Source organism: Dermacentor albipictus, chromosome 1 (assembly GCF_038994185.2).
Source record: "Dermacentor albipictus isolate Rhodes 1998 colony chromosome 1, USDA_Dalb.pri_finalv2, whole genome shotgun sequence".
In the NCBI taxonomy this organism is placed as follows: domain Eukaryota; kingdom Metazoa; phylum Arthropoda; class Arachnida; order Ixodida; family Ixodidae; genus Dermacentor; species Dermacentor albipictus.
Genome location: NC_091821.1, coordinates 484,304,698 through 484,325,764, shown reverse-complemented (window position 1 = coordinate 484,325,764; position 21,067 = coordinate 484,304,698). Strand labels below are relative to the sequence as shown.

Here is a 21,067-nt window from a genome sequence, read left to right as displayed (position 1 = left end):
TAGGGACAGCAGAAATCAAAAGAAAAAGTTTTCATTTTTCTCTACCCGATTGTTCACGTTATAGGGCGGCACTTTGGTAAAGCCCCTTGTAATTGGTAGAGCCCCTGGGCCCTACGAACGAATGTAATGCAGTGACTTGAGCTTGATGGTACGACATCGTGAGGCTTATAACACGTGAAAAGACCAGGACGAAAGGAAGACGTGACACACACAAGCGCTACTGTGTGTGTCATGTCTCCTTTTCGTCCTTGTCTCTTCACGCGCGATAAGCCTCACTATGAACGACGTTGCTGAGCAGCGGAGAGGTGTGATTCTTTGTAAATGGAACGTGAGGCGCTATAGACTAGCAGTTTTCCAAACTGTTCCTTTTCCACTTCTGCAATCAGCCCTACACAATTGGCCGAGCATTTTTCCAGGTACACCCGCTTCACCTATCTTTCATTGGACGTAAGGAAAACCGTGAAAGCTCCCAACTGACATGACGTGTGTGCACATAATATGCATGATTAGACAAAACCAAAGTATTTGTTTCTGATTCCTAAGCTTTTTCACCGTTAGCCCTCCGCTATATTTCAAAAGCTTCCTGGCTGCACCCACTTCGCCTTCCTGTCACACGACGTCACAAAACCGCGGAAACCCAACCGTTAAAGTGACGCGTACGCGTTAGAGATGCATTTATATGCCGAACAAAACTAAACTTTCTTTCGGAATTGCCGGAGACTTGGGCGCTATAATCTAAAGCGATTCCAAACTATTTCTGGGTCATTTCTGCAGTAAGTCCTCCAAACTGGCTAAACTTTTCGGGCCACCTCCTCTTCACCTGTCTGTTATGCGACTTTGCGAAAACCGCGAGAAGTGCTTGTCTGATATGACGTGTACGCACTGAATAGACATGATTAGACTGAACAACATCAAAAAAGATTTATTTCCGATTCTACACCTTTCTTACTTACTATTAGTTTTCCGCGATTGGTCAAGATGCTTCCAGCTTCGCCCACTTCACCTGTCTGTGATGCGACGTCACAAAAGCACGAAAACTCACCACGTAAAAGTGATGTGTGCGCATTAAAGCTGCATTCACATGCCGGACAAAACATTTTTTTTTTCTGAACAGAAGGAGAGTTCATCATTCCCAAAGGAATCGAGGATGCCTACTCGCCGAGCACTCTGGCACTGGCTACTCGGAGCTGCCCAGAAGAATGGATTTACTTGTGCATAATAAAAATGTTTGTGTGGCAATATCACGCTGTCGAGCCCTTTTGACACGTATACGACATCGCTCTGCCAACTCTTGCTGGCTAAGGATCTGTTTTGGTGGCATATTTACCCTTCGATTTCACGCTGCCGCGAGTTTCGACCAGCCACTGCAAGCAAACTAGGGTGCAGTGCACAGGTGAGCAAAGGTAAGCGGGCAAATCGCAAACGCCGGCCCCACCCTTGTCACCAGGTTTTCCACTTTCACTGCACTAGCTCGGCCCTACCCAATACCTTCTCCACGTATGCCGGCTCCTCGCCTCTAGTCAGCCAATTAGATAAGAACGACATATCAAGGTAGACGAGGCTTATTCGCTCTGGAAGCAAACAAAAGTGACATCGTATAAATGAGGAGAGCATAATTGGTTGGGCGATTGAAACAACGCTGCGGGTCACCGCCCGACCCTTCCGTCGACGGTTACTTAAGTCTGAATTTGAAGTGAGGATATTACAATAACACATATTGGAATAGTTTTACATTATGTGGGCCCAGACGACAGGCGGGCGCGAGGTAGCATGCTGTGTCGTCAGGCATAGCCGAGGCTAGAACTAGAGTCCGGATACGGAATCTCAGGATGGAGAGTGGAACCAGCACCTCCACCAAATACAAGCATAAGTTTTGCTCCAGACATGATTTGTGACAACATAGACATGAAAGCGGCCTGTTGATGGGCCAAGCAGAGCGAGCGCGAGCAGCAATAATAGTCTTCTCTGATGTCTTTTGCTGGCGCCCGTATTTGTCCCTGCAGTTTGTTTGTTTTTTGCGTTCTGTTATTCCTGCAGCTTCGGTCACTGGGTAGCCCACGGCCTAATGACTAAAACATCGGGCTACTGTGCTGCCGGAACCATGTTCAAAACCAGCCGTCGGACCCATTTGTGTCACTGACTCTGTGTTGACACTGGGTATGTGCCGTTCTTCCGTAGCTCTCTTTGCCGTCAACTTGTGTTGCGTCCCTCTTGACTTAGCAAGAGGGACGCAATTCCATTTCGTATGCTTGTTCCCACGTGCATACCGGGTGTTTCAGCGAACACTTTCAAAAATTTTTAAATGTTGCCTGTCGCGAATAGCACAATTCTAGTTCATGTACTGGTCTGCTCGTAGAGGCAGGCGGAAACTGCTTGCAAAAAAAAAAAGAATTGAAATGCGTAGACGACTAATTAATAATAATTCACTACTTAGGTTTTTAACTAATTACTTTGTGGCCCATATTGCAAATTCCAAATTCAAGCCGTCGAGTTCGCTAGGCAGATGCTCTCGGAATGAATTCTCTAGATGACACCAGTTTCCAGTTATTAATCCCCGCACTCTGCGGAGAAATGCATCTGCGTTCCAGTTACCTTCTTACGAAAACGTCGTTTTGTGCACTCAAGCGCAAAAGTAACTTGTGAAATGTTATGATTCTATTAAACGCGTCAATGAGAAAATTCTACAGCAATATGAAATGCTCCCGATACAGCTTTATGTTGCTCAATACGTGCTGCATAAAAGTATTTTTCCGAGCGTCACAGAAGCCCGCGAATACGCGCCAAGCGCCTCGAGCGGCCAGTCGCGCAGCAATTGACGCAGTGGGCACCAATGGGTAAACCCATTACCGCCCACTGTACCATTACTAATACACTTGTTTTAGCATGCCTCCGTCTCGAACAGCTGAATATTTCGTTTTGGCTATTTTCGTTACTTGTACCCAGTGGGCCCACACATACCACCTAACACAGGTTAAAATCTACTGTTTATGTCATAGCTAAAAATCTTGCGCCAATTCCAGCAAAACTGCGGGCTCGTAAAGAACTGGGATGAGCACTCTCTTTTCACTTTTTTTCTGCTCGCCTGCTTTATATATTTGCGTTATTCTCGTTAGAAACCAACTGTCGAATCTGGGGCTTCATTCCCAAGAGCGGAACACGCATTCAAAATTTGGTGTACTTGATATGGTACAGTGGGCGTTCACAGTTATAAATCGGGGCCTTTCTTTTTTAGTTCTGTTTTGTTAGTTCTGTTTTTTTAGTTCTGTTTTAGCCGTTTTGTCGCTTGCGCGATGCTCTGGATGCTGTTGAGGGTGCAGCAAACTTAGAATACAAGATTGATATTGTGATTGCGCTACCAAAACCAGGGGCTCTATAACGTAAAACTATTCCAATGTGTTTTTATTCCGATCTCCTGACGTCAAATTTGCGTAACCGCGACGCAAGCATCGGGCGGTCACCCGCCGGGTTCTCTGAACAGACCAATCAAATGCTCACCTCGTTCATAGGAGGTCAATTTTGTTTGCTTCAAAAACGAAGAACATTGCCTACACTGAGCGGCTTGTCTTATGTAATTGGCTCACAAGAGGCGAGGAGCACGCTCAAGTGGAGAGGGATTCGATAGGGCCGAGCCACTGCACTGAAAATTGATAACCGGATGAAAAGGGTGGTGCCGGCGTCTGCGATTGGTCCGCTTTCCTTTACTTAGCTTGCGGTGGCCCGTCGGCAATCGCGGCGGCATGCAAAGGAAGCGTAAGAATGACGCTAAAACGGATCCTCAGCAAAGGAGAGTTGGCAGAAAGAGGTCGTAAACGGGCCGAAAGTGCTCGAAAATGTTACACAGCCACTAGAAAGATTTATTACACGCAAATAAACCCATGTTCTTTGACAGGTGCGAGTAGCCATAGCCTGAGTGATCGGCGGCAGCCATTTTTTATTCCTTTCGGAACGGGGCAGCCTGCGGCTATTCAGAAGAAAATTCTGTTTTGTTCGGCATATTAATGCATCCTTATCGCGTACACGTCACTTTGACGGGGTGAGTTTTTGCGGTTTTGTGACGTCGCGTGAGAGGGAAGTGAAGTGGACGCGGCCCGAAAACTTTTGACCAATGGCCGAGGGCTAACAGCGAAGAGGCGTCGAATCAGAAATAACTATTTTTCTTTTGTTCGGTCAAATCATGCATAATCCGTGTGTACACGTTATTTCAGTTGGGGAGCTATCGCGGTTTTCGTGACGTCGCGTGACAGACAGGGGAAAGAGGGGTGGTCCAAAAAGTTTCTGACCAATCGCGGAAGGCTGATTGCAAAATTGGAATAGAAAAGTTTGGAATAGTTTTACGTTATAGCGCCCCAGCTGGATGAAAAGGAAGGTGACGACAACGACAACGATGCACTCGCCGTGAACCATGTCTGCAGTTTGTGCAGCTTAAGAAAGCCTGCAAGAATATTCCGCCAACATGGTTTCAATTAAGTACCGTTATTGAGGACACCTTAGCCGCACTCGCTATGTCGGCGTTGGCGTTGGCGTGCTTGTTGGGAGTTACTGGTTACAGAGTGCTATATGTGTGTTTGGACACTCATGGCGGGTGGTCACGGTTACTACCAAGAAAAAAAATCTGAAAACAGGTGCGATTCCGATTTTTACACGCCCGAGCATCATGCAAATGGGAAAAGTGCACGGGCAATCTGTGGCTAAAAAAAACGCGTGCTTCGAAAAATTTCATACAAGGAGGTAATCCAAAATCGAGAATGGGGCTGAGATATGGAGTGGCGCAAGCTGGTGTAAATGTTATAAACAGCGATAAGGTGTCTCGGAAAGGATGGCCAACGTTTCGATAGGAGTACCTTCGTCAAAGGAGGTCTCGTCATTGTCGGCATGTTAGTTTTAACGGGTTAGTAGAGTGACGTCACGTCCGGTTGTTGTCGGTGGCGGCTGGTTGTAGAGGGCGAGATTTCAAAGAAAATGAGCCCTGTCACCTGACGTCTGTAGGCGTGGTCTCTAAAACGAGGGTACAAGAGCAGGAGAGTGAGCAGGTGGGGCGAAAAAAAAATAGAAAAGAAAAAGGAGAACATAAAAGAGACCAAGAGGGCAAAAAGAACAAGAAAAGGAAAAGAAGGGCATGGGAGACTGTCGGGAAGCGAGGGATTAGGGAACGTTCCGGGGGTCGTTGGCGGCTGGTATTTGTGGCCTGCCGCCAACGATCTTTTTCTTTTTTCTTTTTTTTCCGCCCCACCTGCTCACTCTCCTGCTCTTGTACCCTCGTCTTAGAAACCACGCCTACAGACGTCAGGCGACAGCGCTCATTTTCTTTGAAATCTCGCCCTCTACAACCAGCCGCCAACGACAACAACCGGACGTGACGTCACTCTACTAACCCGTTAAAACTAACATGCCGACAATGACGAGGCCTCCTTTGACGAAGAAAGGTGCTCCTATCGAAGAGCCGGTCAGTGCGTGAGTAGCAAAAAAGAAAAAAAAAGACATCACTTGAAAGAATGGCTTTAGCAGTGCGGTGGCAATGCGTAGGGCAATTTTGAAGGAGTTAAGATGGCGACAAGGAGTCTGGGATCTTTGCCGCCATCTTAACTCCTTCAAGATTACCCGGTGCATTCTGCTACACTACACAAGTCAGTCTTTCAAGTGATGCCCTGTTTTGGTCATTTTTGTAGGCAATGAAACTCTGCTCCAGAGAACGAGGTTACTTAGCTTCAGCCTGTATTGCGCGTCAAAAAGTGGGGCGTTTGAAATTGTGCGGCCTATCTCACAGCCTGGGCGCCACGTTCGCTCGCTAACACTGTGTTCTTCAGTATATATAACCTTGTAACGAACAGTCTACAATAATAAATGTATCGCAAAGAAATCTTCAACAGTTGACTTGCATAGTTGTTGCCACGAGTGCCAATAGAATTACAAAAATCCAGAGCAACGAAGCAGGCAAAAAGATTCAGCGTGCGCCTTCTTTTCTACCTTTCAGCTTCTACCTTTCAGCTTGTTTAGCTTGTTATATGTTTTCATACAACTGCACGTGACTTTATATGTGGAAATAACCGCAGAAAAGGCACACCAATGAGCGCAGAGAAAGTACGGCAACCAAATCGTTATAATGGAGCAGCCAGTAACACTGCGGATAATGTACAAATCAAAATAAAGATAAGGCCTGCAATTGGAAACTGGAATTCTTCCATGGATATGGAAACGAGTCCAAGCGACCGAGGCATTCAAGTGTATCTGCTTAAAATACATGTATACAATGGCTGGTGTTCAATGTACATATTTTCAAAGGTTAAAATATCTGATTATCATTAAAAGACATGTGTGAGCAGCGGTTCCAGCGCGCAGATGCCGTTGCACTTGTGCAATGTATCTGTGCAAGAGAAATTTGTACTCCTACTTTTGCTTTAGCCTTGATAGATTATAGAACAGAAAGTAAATAGAATTCCAGATTTTCATGATTATCACCGTCTCCTTAAATGCTTCAAAACCTATTTCGCAGAAACTTACGTTCGCTGAAAGAGCTGACCTTACGAATGCTGTTTACGAAACATATGTTCCCGAAAAGTAAATACAGAGAGCACCACAATTTTGTTGTTCTTTTTCGTAAGGCACTTATCACGTAGAGGCGACTGCATCAAATGCCCGATATGAAGTTAGTGAAGACTAATACTCACCCGGGTTTGCTGCAGAACCTTATGCCCTCACAACTCGCGTTTGACGGGCCATCCTGGCTACTCACGCAGAGGGACCACACGCACTGGTGGCGATTCCGCATAGTAACCAGTGCGCAGCAGCTCGCGCCCACGAATCGTGGTACCGTCATGGTCAGCAGGCTCACGACGGTAAAAAAAAATGGCAGAAGATAGGGCTAGCGATAGGATATGACCAGGCTTTCTGTAAATAAGGAACGCTATTTCTCCTGGGAGCCACGCGGCTTTGCGGCAGGCTATCTCAGCTTGTTTGTAAGACTTTGGACGGCGTTTTCTCACGCTGGAAACGACACGTACAGTGCTAGTCGTACTCTGAGGCGAGTTCCCAGCATCCGGCATTTCTGAAAAGTGAAGCTTACTATGTGCACGATGTTCCAGCTAATGTTACAGCCAAGCTGCTAAATATAAAATGTTGAATATATGACCAACCTTTTACCAGCGCGAAGAAAAACGAGAGGGAGGACGGCGAACGCGAAGAAACAGAGAGTTATTTTTTCCGAGTAACGCCTGGGACCGCTGGTGTCACGGCGTGCGCACGCGTAATCATGCGACTATTTGAATATTTCGCGCGTTTTCTTTATGACACGGGAAAAAAATAATTACCCGAGACATCGCATATTGAAAACAACTGAATCGCGTGTTTGAAAACAATTATTCGCGTGCTCAGATCAATAATTAAAATGTTAACTAATTAGTCTAATTATCGATAGTTCAATTATGAAAAAAAAAACGTCCTGCTGCAGTACGTCACTGTTGACGAAATATCCTTGGTTGCATCCTCGTACATTGCATATTTTTTAAGAGCTTGGATAACGTTGGCTTGGACACCCTGTATAGACGAGCTCACCCGAACGTTGGCGTACTTGGCTACCATTCTGTGCTGCTGCTGCTGCTGCTGCTGCTGCCGCCGCCGCCACCCAGACGCACGAAAGCACCTATATAATGAATCGGCTTATATGTAGCCCATCCGTACTATAGCCCTGCACTTGTGCCGGTTTCTGGCTCTCCGCACAAATACGCACTGAAACAACAAATGGTACCTAAATGTTCTCGCTGCAACAGACATAAGCTTGCATGCGCATATTCCCTTATTAAAGCAAAGCTGTCTAAGCCTCCCACTTCTAGGGGTTTGGCGCATCTGCTCAGTCGGCTTCTTGCCAAATAATGTGAGCTAGTCTTGGAAACAGTTCAACAGTAAACTGAACTGATTCAAGCGATGGCGCGATGAACTCTGAGCCGATCCCGGATACAGTGTGACCCACGATCGCATTGGGCCCGTGAGTAGCGTTGTGGGGATTTGCGACTCTTGCTGATTTCTGAGGCATGCTGGTAGGTGATATGTGGCTTACCTTGTTGCACAATACGACCAGTTTTATGGTATATATATTTTCCTCTTCAAGACGGCTTCGAGTAAAAAGATTACAGAAATAGGCATTTGATGAGTATTTTATATTGCTTCCTTTGTTTTTTAATCGTGCTTTTTATCTTTCTTTAAAGGTCTATTCTTTTAGGATCCTTTTCTTCAAAGAAACAAATTAGCACCAAGGAAGTAGCCCACAAGATATGAATGAGGCGAATTAAGTACGGGCTTAGCGAAACAGAACTTCACTGTAATGCATATGTAGTGGGGGTGTTGGAATAGTTAAATTTTCGAATAGAATATGAATGTTGGAAAAAGAATACCACCAAAAATTGTCTATTTCATCACAGCGCACAAGAAATTGACAGACACAGACAGAGCAGTCACCACAAAGCGCTGTGGTGTCTACTTAGTCGCTGCGAGATCGAACAATAAGTGGTAGCACCACCGCCGCGTTAGTGTGGACAAGCGGTCGACGGCACCCATTGAAGTTGGCGCGACCGCGTTCCGCTATGAAAGATTTATCCCCATTTTCTGGCAGTGAAACACGCTGATTGCAATGAATTAATGTTATATTGCCCTCCAATGGCCACATTCAAACCTGCATTCAACGGGGGACTGGCACTCAATCACACAGTATCTGTTTCGGCACTTTCTGGGGCTTTTGCAGTGAATCTGTTCATGGCTAGGGTTCCGTGCATTTTTCGTGTCCGTCTACGCATCTGTTTGAGCAAAAACTATCATCGTCAGTGTTACACTGTTAGCGCGTTCGTCTTCTACTGCGGCTGGCTCGTTGGAGCCCGTCGGCGTAACCGCGCGAACGCGCTCGTGTCACATCTCCGGCGTCCGACGCCGTCGTCCTATTCCACAGCTGGCTCCGTTGCCGCTCATCATGTCAGCAGTCCCATACTGCCCCACCCTATGCGAAGGCGCTGACGGCACTGGCCCACTGACAGTCGGTGCGGTGATTTCGGTCTCGAATTCTTTGCCTCAATATATCGCGAAATGAAAACACGAATGTATATGACGAATGTATGACCTGAAAGAACGTGGATGTATAAAAATAAACGTATGTGCGTACCTTTCGTCCCGATGACCACCAATCAAGACTAGAAATGGGTTCGTACCTTTGTTCAAAATTCTTTGTCAGCTCTTTGTAATGTGCTACGCAGTTTCGCTGGTAATCCACCTTCTCAGAGTGGAATGGCTCATGATTTTTTGTGTATGTTTCTCTTGCGTTCCGCCTGCTCGGTTGATATTTGTAGCGCCAGTTAAGCATTACGGCACTCTGTGTAGATCTTGCACTAGTAAGAAAAATCTGTATTCCTTTAGAACTAAGGTAAAGTAGCAAGTTAAGGCGCACTCTCCATCACAAACTAATGCGCGCTCTATATCTCCTTTTCCTTTTATTTTTTGATTCGCTGTGCATGATGTTCAAAAAGAGTTCATTTAAGTAAGCTAAGCCCCTGTGAGTGGCGATACGTTGGTAGGATCATCAGGTTGCTCAAACGAGATTATTTTTATCGCCCTTGCACGGTTACACGTACTGCAGCGATGCGACAATGTTTTAAATTTATGAGGAGCTAAAATCATTAGGTTGCATTATTTTAAGTAATAGCAGCCGCTTGCATCACGCTAGCAAAGTCACAATGAAAAGGGAGACGAAATTATAGTAGGTGCTTTTCAAGTCATTATGACGTTCTCTGTCTTGACACTGCCGTGTCACAGATGATGTTCGGTAAATACCGAATTTTAACTTTCCTTTCTTAGCAGGAAATCAGAGTACCAAAGCCCATGGTTTAATTGACAATAATTCACCATAGTGGCACCAGGACCACTTGAGATAACACCCCTGGTTGCGTAGGTGATAAGCTAGAGTGATGCAATTATCGCCATTATCGTAATGCTGCTATCATGATATAATGTGTACGACGCGATATGATATTAGTGCGTACGTGCTTACGACTCCTTTCTTTTTTCTACTGCTGATTGACGTTCACACCACCCGGTTCATGTTTCGTGGTATAACAGATTGCAAAGTTAATAAAACACCGTGACAAGCCAGTGAAGCACGGTATTCGCTTCTTTTGTGTAAAATAAATGTAACTTGTTCTTTGAGATGTTCTCTACAAACGAAGCGTTAATAAAATTGACGATATTGTGGCGAGTGGAGGGTGCTGCAATAACATATCGAGCGTTCGGGACGGGCATTCACTGATCTTACAACAGGCGCAAGGACGACAGCACAACGCTAAATGACTTCGTACACCATCAAAAAAATGCAGACTAACAATTATGACTCTACTGGAGCCATGCAAGACGCGGCCTTTAAAGATAGCGATTCCCGCCATACGCGGTCATGTATACGCGCAGTTTCTTTTCATAGGGCGGCACGAGCGCTCGCACTTTTGCAACAATAACGACGTCAAAAGTCCTACCAGAGTTTTTACTGAGAGCAGCCGCTCTTTTCGTACTTAGTATGAAACGTCTGGAATGTCTTCACGGAAAAGGTAACAAACAATTGACCAAACACAGTTGCGTAGGGATGTCCATTATTGATGAGTTAAACAGGAAAATTCAACTTGATTACTTAGTGCCCAGACATCTAGTAACCAGAAATACGTAATGCGTAACCAAGCTCAGCTCTTGCGCGCGGGCCCGATGAATTTCTGTGAAAAAGAAAACAGGAACACAAGCTACTGATCCGGTTTTTCACGCACACTCGTTTCATTACCTCCTGCCATCTTTAGCTGCTGTCATCAAGCTCTAGAATATTCCTCTAATCAGGAACACCGTGACATCATGTTGCTTTTGTCGCTCTTTTAAATGTGGCACTCACTTTTTTCGCTTAGGTGTATGCCGTCAGAGTTCCATGCGATCAGTAAACAGCATTCAGTTGCTCTATTCAATAGCTGTTCGTGAAAACAGGCGCCGGAGACAAAGCGTTGGCGACATAATTCCCCGGCAATTTGTCAACAGCACGTAAAGAATCTCACATGGACGCGATATTTATTCCTTTAGTGCTTTTTTTACAAACCACTAGAAGTTTGTGCTGAAGAAATGGGCTGTGGTGGGACAAATCTGAGAGAGAATACATCGAAGTGACCAAGCTAGGCCTTCATCTACAGCGCGACGGTCACAGTAACAGCGGCATGGTAATTTATAATAATAGAAAAAAAAAACCGCCGGTAAAAAAACTGAAAGCTTCTTCAGCACGGAAACGCGGGTGAAGTAAATTTCAGCAAGAATGTTAGCATCATGTGAGCGCGTCATATCAATATAATAAAGGAAGTAATCTTAAGCACGCCACACAACAACACTATTCCTGCCGGGTGAACGGCTCCGTATCAGTCCCATGCGAAGTCCACGCCTCTGCCGCGCTGTTTACGTCGGTCGACGCCAGCCGGTTGCCTTGGGCGAATGTCTGGGCCCCAGGAATGTTTGCATCTCGCTGTTCGGAGGTAGAGCTTGCTGCTTCGTCTGCGGCCCCGTCGAGTACACCCTCATGGTCCTCTGCCGTTACTTGTTCGTAGACGGCGAACAGTGGGTAGACGGTCAAGTTGTCTTCGCTGGGCTTGGCTAATCGCAGGCGTAGCATGTAGGCCACCATCAGGCTTCCGACGATCACAATTACAATGAGGTACAGGACCGCGCAGTTAATCCAGGCGAGTTCCGAGGCTGACTCCCGCTCGTCGGCGGCCCAGGGCTGTTGAGATTTCGTACCCTCAAGCTGACCGCCTGCAGGGATGGAGCCTACCGTATTAGGCGTAAGCGCTGCTGCAGCCTTGGATGCCGTGTTTATAACTGCCCTGTCTATGATATAACAAGCAAAAGCACACTAAAGCAAAGAGAAGTAAAAGGACGGTAGAGAAACATCCATCATCATCATTATTCTATTTCCTTAATTTTATGTGCCCTGCCGGGCATAACAAATTTCTGTACTTCATTATGTCCGTAATGTGTCCACTATTTTGTGTCTGCTCCTGTGACATCTCTGTCTTGTGTCAGCTGACTCAATTCTATGTCTGCCGATTCACGAATTGCATCACACCACCAAGTTGTTTTCCGTCCGTTGTTTGCCGCGTTTGTGGTACGTGGATTCTCTTAGACAAATCAGGCTACGCATGCAATTATTAAGCAATTGAGTTATACGAATGAAAAAAAAAAGTTATAGATTTACCTCACAGGTTCCAGAATTTTGCACGTTGCATGAGGGAGGGATTACAGGAATAGCAAACGCGAGAAGATGGTAGATAGCACAGAAAAATGCCGCATTGGGAGTTTAGTGCTCCAAAAAATGGAAACAATGTTTCGGAGAAACAAAAGTATTCAAAAAACACATTTACATTGAGGAAACGCACGGCGATTGTAGTATACGTCAGCTCGAACCTATACTCTTCCAGCTACTCATTCCACAGAAGTCTGTAGTTCGATGCCTTCTCAAGGAAACCACATAGAGACGCTGAAAGAAAAAGTGATGATAGGTATATTACTAGATTATCATCGCGAAGAGAAAAATATGCCGATCCAAAGCACATGTTTGACTCTATGGGAAATGAAGTTTTCGTAAAGCGAACAATTATAGACATTAAAAGTAAACGCGGTGCATACCTTTAATATGCCTTCAATATTTAATATTTAATGATTTTTTTATTTCATTTTTTTCTTTTTTTCTTCACCCTTATTACTTCAAATATTCCGCTGTTCTGATACCTTTCTTTTTTATTAATAGTCATGTGTATTTCGAAGTTTTTGTTGTTGTTGTTTCTATTGTTGCATTTATGGTCATGTATATTTGAAATTCTTTTTTTTATTGCATATTTGGGTGAAATGTTTTGTCCGCTACTCTTAAATTCGCTTAGTTAATTTAGTTTTGCTGCATTTGCTCCTTGAACTTGAACGTCACGCAATGTTTAGGCTACCGATGATGTTATTGTTATTGATAATCATAATCTTAAAAAAGGAAGCGATCCTCCGCGGTCTCCAAGAAATTGGGGTAGGCGCGTGAACATACGACTACATTAAGGACTTTTTGTCCCACAGAACTGCCTGAATGAAGTTCCCGCACATTGAATGTTCCACACTAAAGGGGGGGTTAGGGAGCAGGGACATGCCGCAGGGCTCGGTTCTCTCCCCTTTCCTCTTCAAAGTGGTGATGAGGAGCCTCCCCGAAGCTCTGAGAAGCATAGAGGGGCTCAATTTCAGTATGTATGCGGGTGACATCAACCTCCGGACCAACCAACGGAGAGATGCGAGCATAGAGGAGCGTCTGCAAGCGGCGGCGGACACTGTCGTGGAATATGGTACCAGCAGAGGTCTCTCATGCTCTACTCAAAAGTCGGAATTATTCGTCTATAAGTGCAGCTGAGAATTTGACATTGAAGCACAGGGAAAACCAGTCCGAAAGGTAAATCATATGAGAATCTCACGACTATTCATTCAAGAGAATGGATATAATGATGGAGCCGTCGCAAGGCTAGAGGGATTTGCCACGCAAGCCCTTGGCATATTTAGAAGGGTCACACTGAAAGACAAGGCCTGAAGGAAAGAAGCCTGCTTAAACTAACCCAAGCATATATATTAAGCCGCGTGTTCTATGCCACGACTTTCTTAAACATCAGGTAGAAGGAGAGGAGGAAACTCGACTCTCTCATTCGACAGTGCATAAAGGGGGCCTTCGGCTGACCAGTTAGCAACTCCACAGAGAAGCTCCTCTTTATGGGAGTGCACGATACCAGGGACGAAATAGTGGAGGCTGTCAGAATTTCGCAGCTCAAAAGATTAAGCCGTACGACCATGGGCAGAGCTATCCTCGAAGTGGTAGGCCTGTAAACAGATAGGGGACTACGAGACAAGTCAAACATCCCGCAGGAACGACGAGAAAATTTACCCACTCCCTCATAACACGCATCCCATATACAACACAGAGAGGAGGGAAAAGAGAGCAGAAGCACTAATCAAACGCTTCGATTCGTTGGACAGCAAGTCGGTTGCGTACGTGGATGCGGAAAGTGGCAAGACGGCTGCGTCGGCCGACTCGGTGGTCAACGGCCGAGGTTCCCCCGTACAGGCCCGCACCGTAGAGAAAGAAATTTCAACAAGAGCGGACACTCCCATCGAGCCCAGCGGCCGAATTGACTGTAGCACACCAAGCGGGTGGTATCAACACCTTCCGGTTTTGGTTTTCGGCGCGCGCGTTTTGAACACCAGTTAGTACACGCCGCGCCGGCTGCGCTGCTCGGCGCGGCATTCATTTAATTTTTGTTTTTTCGCTTCTGCTGAACCCCGCGTAGCCTTGCCGTGGAATCGCTTCATTATTTAGTAGAAATGATTGCGAACGACCTTTACAAGACTGCGCCGAATCTGTCAGGTACAATTTCATAAAGAAAACGAAAGACGTCTTCTGAAATGACGAAATGTTTATTTTGCTCTATATAAATGCTTGTTCCGCGCTTCTTCTGCATTCATCCAAAGTTGTGGCACCAGGTAAGCAGCAGTCGTTGCCGTACGAAGCCCCACCGGATGTCATCAGCTGAAAGAAAGTAAATTGCAAGCATGTATCATTTTGGTATACTGACCTAGCAGAAGTATTGCGTGTAGAGGCGAAACGTGCGTAAGTGGTGAATGAGCGGCATTACAGATAAATTCACTTTTACGCACATTTCGCAGCAAAGACTCCTCCCAAACAATGCCATAAAATGTGAAGAAAACATCCGATTTTCAAGCATCCCTCCCTTCCCGGGCATTACTTCCTGCGATTTAGGAGCGCAAATACACGGGTGACTGCGCGTTTCCAACTTGGCCTCAGTCGACGCGATGGTACGCCAAGTGCACAGAGGTGGCTACAACACAGGCTCAGCCAGACCATGTTACACGCTCGCAGAATGCCTTCTAGTCGCACTCAAGACAGATTCGTGGGTGCAAAGCCTGTTTTCAGTCGCTTAGAATACATAAATGTCAAGTTCTTGAGCTACTCTGTGTTATCTTTTACGCGTCCTGCCGGCGCAAGCAACCCTCCCGTGTTATCACTCTCGGCGATCACTCGTCGCGTTTTCGACAAGCGTGAGTACCGAAATAAAGTATATGTTGTTGCAGGGCTATAAGATGCGTCACAAACTTGTCCCACTAAAATTCAGTACATGCAAAACTAACTCACTATGGCCGGCTTGCTTTTTTGCTAACAGCTTCACAACCCTAGGCGTGGCAAGCATGCCTCACTATATCCCAAAAAGTTATCAAATGAATTAATACTTTTTTGGGTCAGAGAATGCGTCACGAACTTCTACCTCTTATGGTGTCTTCGACTGGTCGCCTGTATGCGCCGAAGCAGAGTCGGGTAGATCGGTCGTTTCCCGAGCTCAAAGGTAGGGGACAAGCGCGCAAGCCGAACGTGCGACTCGCTCTCGGAGGAAGAAAGTGCTGATGCGAAACCATGTGACTACTGCCAACGTCCGATGTTTCGCCTATCCAAAGCATCCGGCGCTGCCGGAAAAACCGGCGGACGTGCCGGCGGGACGAACGTTCGTCGAAACGCCAGCATGCAGTGGCCTAGGTTGCCAAGGTTACGTGGGCCGTCGCCAACAGCAGCGACCCGGCGCTGCGATGACGTTTCAATCTCGATGACTGCTCCGACGACAAGGCTCGGAGCGCCTCAGAGCGCTCCAAGAGGGAGGAGAGCAATCGAGAAGAACCAGCCGAACGCAGGGCGCGCACCCTCTTTCAACCAGCCGAAGACAACGCCGCTCGCGAGAGCGCTCCAGAGTGCTCAGAAACGACCAGCCGAAGATAGCATTAGATTCAGTACACGCGAAACTAACTGCGGCACACAGCCTAGCTGCTTCTCGCTAACTGCGCCACTACGCCGAGCGTGGCCACTGTGCTTGAAAAGTACCCCCAAAGTAGTGAAATTAGTTACAATTATGTCTGGGGTCAGAGAAAGGGCCAAAACTTGTCCCGGTAAGATTCAGTACACGCGAAACTGCGTCACATGGCAAAGGTGCTTTTCATCACAAAGCCAGGTGCGGCGAGCGTGCCAAAAAACTACCGAAATAAGTTTTAATTATGCTTGGGCTCATTGAAAGCGTTTCCAACATCTCCCAGTACGAATAATTAACTCAAATGAACTAGGCTTGGGCAGCGGAGCTGTTTTTCGATAACTGCGTCACTATATACGTTCCGTTTTGTGCAGCAAGCCTAATGTGCTTGAAGTGCGTCGCAGAGTGTCAAACAAAATTCCTCACCTTGTTGTAGTCCAGTAGTGCAGCCGTGCTGTGCCAAAATGCAGACGGAACACAAAAGAACGCCGGGAGCAAAACAAAATAAATAAAAAAACGGGCTACATCCAGAAAAGACGGGTCGCCGAGCACACGCGCTTCACATCCGCAGCCGGCCTAGCTCACTCCTGCAGCTTGTCTGGCGCATGACGTATGCACGCGCGTCTGGCGTGCCGCTAGCTTGTTGCTAAGCGACGCAACAAAAATCAATCGCAAAGTGGAAGTTCATTTACACGCAAAACTTTTTTCACTTTAGTGAGAAAGAATTAAAAAAAAATAAAACGTTGTCTGTAAATTTATTTAACATTCTTTTTTTTCCTGATGCTCGCTTCACCTAGCGGTTGGAACTAGGCGAGACGTGTTTCCTGTTGCCAGTTTTTGAAGAGTGTCCCCTCTTGTTGAATTTATTTCTGTATGCCCGCACCATTAGAAGCCGCAATACGGTAATGGCTGAAGAAGTTGCGATAGCGCTCGCTTGCTTTGGAACGGAAGCCCATTTCATAATTAGCGATAGCAAAATGGCCATCTGAAATTCTGTAAAGGGTAGAACCTCTCCGGAAGTGGCAAGGGTTCAGGCCAGTAGACGGCTAAACAGAAAAATTAGCTTAATTTGGACCCCCGCACAAACGTCCGTTCCTGGCAACGAGGTGGCCCGCGAGTTAGCCCGAGCTCTCTGCTTCAGGGTAGCTGTGGAGCCGCCTGACTGCCGGAACATGGACGAGCGTCTGCTAAATTATACAGATATTGTCGAATACTATCAGTTACGCCGGAGCCTGGCGCCGCCACCGGATAAAAGTCTGAACAATGGGGAGGCAGACACACGGCGGCGCGTGCAAGCTGGGAACTTTTTAAACCCAGTCTGGGCATATGTTCGGATAGATGATAGACAAAACGATAAGTGCGAGCATTGTGGGGCGAGAGGGACCCTCGGCGACATCATCTGGGAATGCGCTGGCTCCCCAGGGGCTAAAGCAAATACAAATAGTAGAGAGGCCTGGGAAGCCCTGCTGTGGAGCGAGGACCCTACCCCACAGCAACAAGCCATTCGCCTGGCGGAAGAAGCCGCGAAGAGTGAAGACCTCTTTGTTTGCCTCTAATCGCGGAGGTCCCGGGCCCCGTCCCATAGGCTTGTGTGGCGGAGACGGGGAAGGGAAGATCCTTGTCTGGCGGAACAATACGGTCCTCCTCCTCCTCATCATCATCATGCAGCACACCGCGCGGAAGCTTTATGAGGGGAAGGCACACATCGATTCATGTGAGTACACACTGCGTGAGGTGGGGGACGCAGCGATGTCCCGAGAACGAAGGTCACGTTTGAGGTTTGTCGGCGGGAGAAGTAAGGGGAGAGGTGTATGCATGCACAGAGACGTACGATGCGAAAAAGCACTGGTTAAGCTGACATTATTCGCCGCTTTATTGCCTGTGCCTATCGCCTAACAGAAAATGACGCACGCTGTGCGCGCACTCGCACGTGCCACCTGACACCACGCACTAACCAATTGTATCAAGCACAAGAGAAGTATGCCCGCAAATCGGCCCTATAGTGGTTAGTCTATAGATTCGCGTGCTCAGAGATTTGAGGTTGAATCCTACCATCGGACGTGTAATTTATTTAATGAAAGCTTTCCTGTAGCGGACCCCTCGCCCCCTCCCCAGATTTTTCTGGACACTGCAACTCTTTTTTTTTTGCCGTGTGGCTTACACAGAGAAAATAGACTAATTAGTGTCCACTAGGGAGATCGGACTGCCGTTTCTCAGCGCAACAGCACTTCTCTCGAGCACTTCTCTCACGTACTTGTCTCGTGCCAACGCCAAGTCACTTTTTCGGACGATTGGAACCTTGGTGGCGTCACGTAGCACGCGCGGACGAGAGTCATTGAGCGCAAGATAAGCGCTGCAGAAAAGCTTCGCTTGACATGGGTTCCGATTTGTACGTTAGATCGGCACAATTTTCATTTTACGTGTGTGAGCAGATTCGCCAAGACCACACAGCAGCACTTAGCAGCCGCCACGGTCACCGAAGTCCCGGAAGGTTGTCAATGAAAGCTACGAGTTATTGTAAGCACGGTAAATGAACAATCTATGAGAAAGCGCAATAAGCGACATCGTGCGGAATCCTAGAAGCAGTTCGTGAAAAAGAAAAACGATAGCCACGCAGTCGGGGTTCAACCATCCCTAATTTGATTACTCAAAGCGTGACCTTTCCTGGCAAGTGAGAAGGGCTGCGTAGTTACCCTCGTTGATTTATAACCTTAATTTCACTGAGATTCCCTCCGAAGCAATAGTTATTATGCGCGTTTCTTGCATTGCGGACTAGATGTTCGCCGTTAATCGCATTCCTATTAGGACTATTTGCCCTAAAGTTTATTTGGCGCTAGTAGGAAACCCGTTGTTGAAAATCAAACAATACCTAAGGACAGTGTAGTCCAACAGCTTTTCCTCGAGACAGCAGGAGTTAGTGATATAACGTCAATATAATACGCGCCTTCACACGTTTTCAGCAATATCATTTTTTTACATCGTCTTGTTGAAAAGAGAACGCGATTTCTCGCACACGATCTTCTACGCAGCTTCATGGCTGAATTGAGTTCCTAGAGCAATAATAAGATTATGGGGCCTCGGGGTGGGGCAGGAGCGGCGACTGCATCACATCCGAATCGCTGCAGGCTTGCCGTGACCTGTAACGCAGGACAGCTGATAATGGCTGCTTGTAGTGCTAGGGAAGTACCAGCTAACTGCTCTAAGGCATAAAGCCGACCTGGCAGCGCATTGCGAAGAGCACAGGAAAGTTTTGAATTGCTTTCATTTATCTTACAGTCCTATTAAATCGGGCTATGTGAGGTTATGTTAGACAGGAAAATAGCAGTTTCGTTAGTCTTATTGCACGGTTGGTGGCCTGGAAGCAAACGCTTGGGAAAACGCAGCACGTGCTGACTCCGCCAACAAAATTTTCGTAAAGGGATTGTCCGCGATGTCAAACCTGGAAAGAAGTGCCGTTATGCGCAAGCTGTATGTAGAGCAACGTAAACTAAGGTTAGGTGCTACGAACGCCTTATATTACGCGTAATTCATGAAAGAAACTTGACATTTCTGCGCAGGTAGCGTCGTGTAGCGCTATGCGTTTATCTCTGCCGATCGATGTGCCACGTGTCGCTACGGGCTTTCGACTCGTATTTTCACACTCATTTTGCATCTTTGGCCTCGAATGCTCCGTACAGCATTAACTTTACCGGGTACACGGCGTACAAGTGATAACCTAACACCGAGCCACTTCAGACGTCATATTGAGGCGGCCGAGCAGCACACGGTGTCAAGGATTCGATTTAAAGTTGAGAATCCTCCTTTCAGATTTTATTGCTTCTTTGTGGATGCTGGAATGGAATAAGTGTTGAGAAAGAAGAGATTGTGATATAAAGAAGTGTCCAACAATTACGATGCTCCCTAATGCGAAATTTGAGCGCAGCTTTATGCGTGTTTTCATTTCACGATACATTGAGGCATAGAATTTGAGACCAAAATCACCGCACCTACTGGCAGTGGGCCAGTGTCCTGATCGGTTTCGCAGAAGGAGGGGTAGTATATCAAAGCCAGCTGTGGAAGAAGACGAGGACGAACGAGCGAGCAGTGGCACGCGCGCGTTCGCATGGTTACACCAACGCCGACGCCGACGCTCAACCCAGGAAGGGGCACCTATAGGAGCTGCGCTCTACAAGAAAGTCAGAGAGGCTCGACGGAGGAGCGTGCCTTCGGCCCACTACTATACACTGGGCAAAAGGGGAAATGGAAAATAGGAAAGTAGAGGAGCATAAGGAGCGATGACGAATCATTAAAATGCCATAAGCACCTGCTGTTCGTTGTCGTACTTGATCATTGTTCCCAGCAACTGCACATGAAAACATTCAATATAGTCACACACTGTCCTATACACTTACGCGTTTGTAATTTGTTTTATGGGTAAGAGAATAAGAGTGTCGGTGAATGTTGAAATCTTTATGGTATCGCGAGATGTCACCGTTAATCTTCGCCTAAGTGCGTTTGTTGTTAACAGGATCTATTATACGTCTCACAACTCTTAATTTCGCAACCAAACCTCATCTGGCCGCGAGTTTCCGACTAAGCAAAACAGTAATGGAGAAGTAAGGCTAGGAAGCAATGGATATGTCATTACCGGCGATGTCCGGAGGTTGATGTGGACTGCCAACAGGAGCTGGCTGTTCGGCGCTACCAGGAGCGGTGCCTGGTTTCACCGCGCTGCCGTCCTGGTTCTTTCCCGCCGTGGCCGCTTCCCTGGCTGGTTCCGGGCCAGGTTCCGGCAGGACGCCAATGTAATTGCCGTACTGTAGAGCGTTCTGGTTGGAAGGTTGTTTGGCGGACCTCCCAGCAATGCCATTTCGTCGGCCTGCGGGAACAGCAACGGGATGCGCTACAGCAGCTTCCATTTTCTTCTTCGTCTTCTTTTGCCTCCAATGCATAGCACATGCTATTGGCGGAAGCTGCTCAATGCAAAATGCTTATACATATAATGGGCGTTTTTCCCAAGGTAAGATTATTACAAAAAGAAAACGCGGCAAATAAAACGCGAGCAAAGTAATGAAGTAGCAAGTCGTCATGTTCCTCATGTTCAGAATAGTGAAACTAAAATTTTCATAGCCAGGCACACGTCTTCTGGGCGGGCACCTACTTCAATTAGGCTCGCAGGATATATATATATATATATATATATATATATATAT

At 46.7% G+C, this 21,067-nt stretch overlaps 1 protein-coding gene across 3 annotated transcripts in view; it reads right to left on the bottom strand.

Annotated features, from left to right (window-relative positions):
• Window positions 1-20,777, bottom strand: part of LOC135907885 (uncharacterized) — a 47,688-nt gene extending 26,911 nt beyond the window's left edge. Inside the window, exons 1-2 of one of the 3 annotated variants that reach the window (XM_070532541.1) lie at window positions 20,503-20,777; window positions 20,179-20,217 (exon numbers count right to left, since the gene is read on the bottom strand). Coding sequence is in view for 1 of the 3 variants with exons in the window: in XM_065439637.2 (XP_065295709.1) it covers window positions 11,381-11,799; window positions 20,503-20,773 (690 nt within the window). In the remaining 2 variants the exon portion in view is untranslated. Of the gene's footprint in view, window positions 1-11,322; window positions 11,800-20,178; window positions 20,218-20,502 lie in introns of those variants that run through there. The other 2 variants (XM_065439637.2, XM_065439636.2) reach the window with 2 other exon arrangements.
• Window positions 20,778-21,067: the final 290 nt, after the last annotated feature.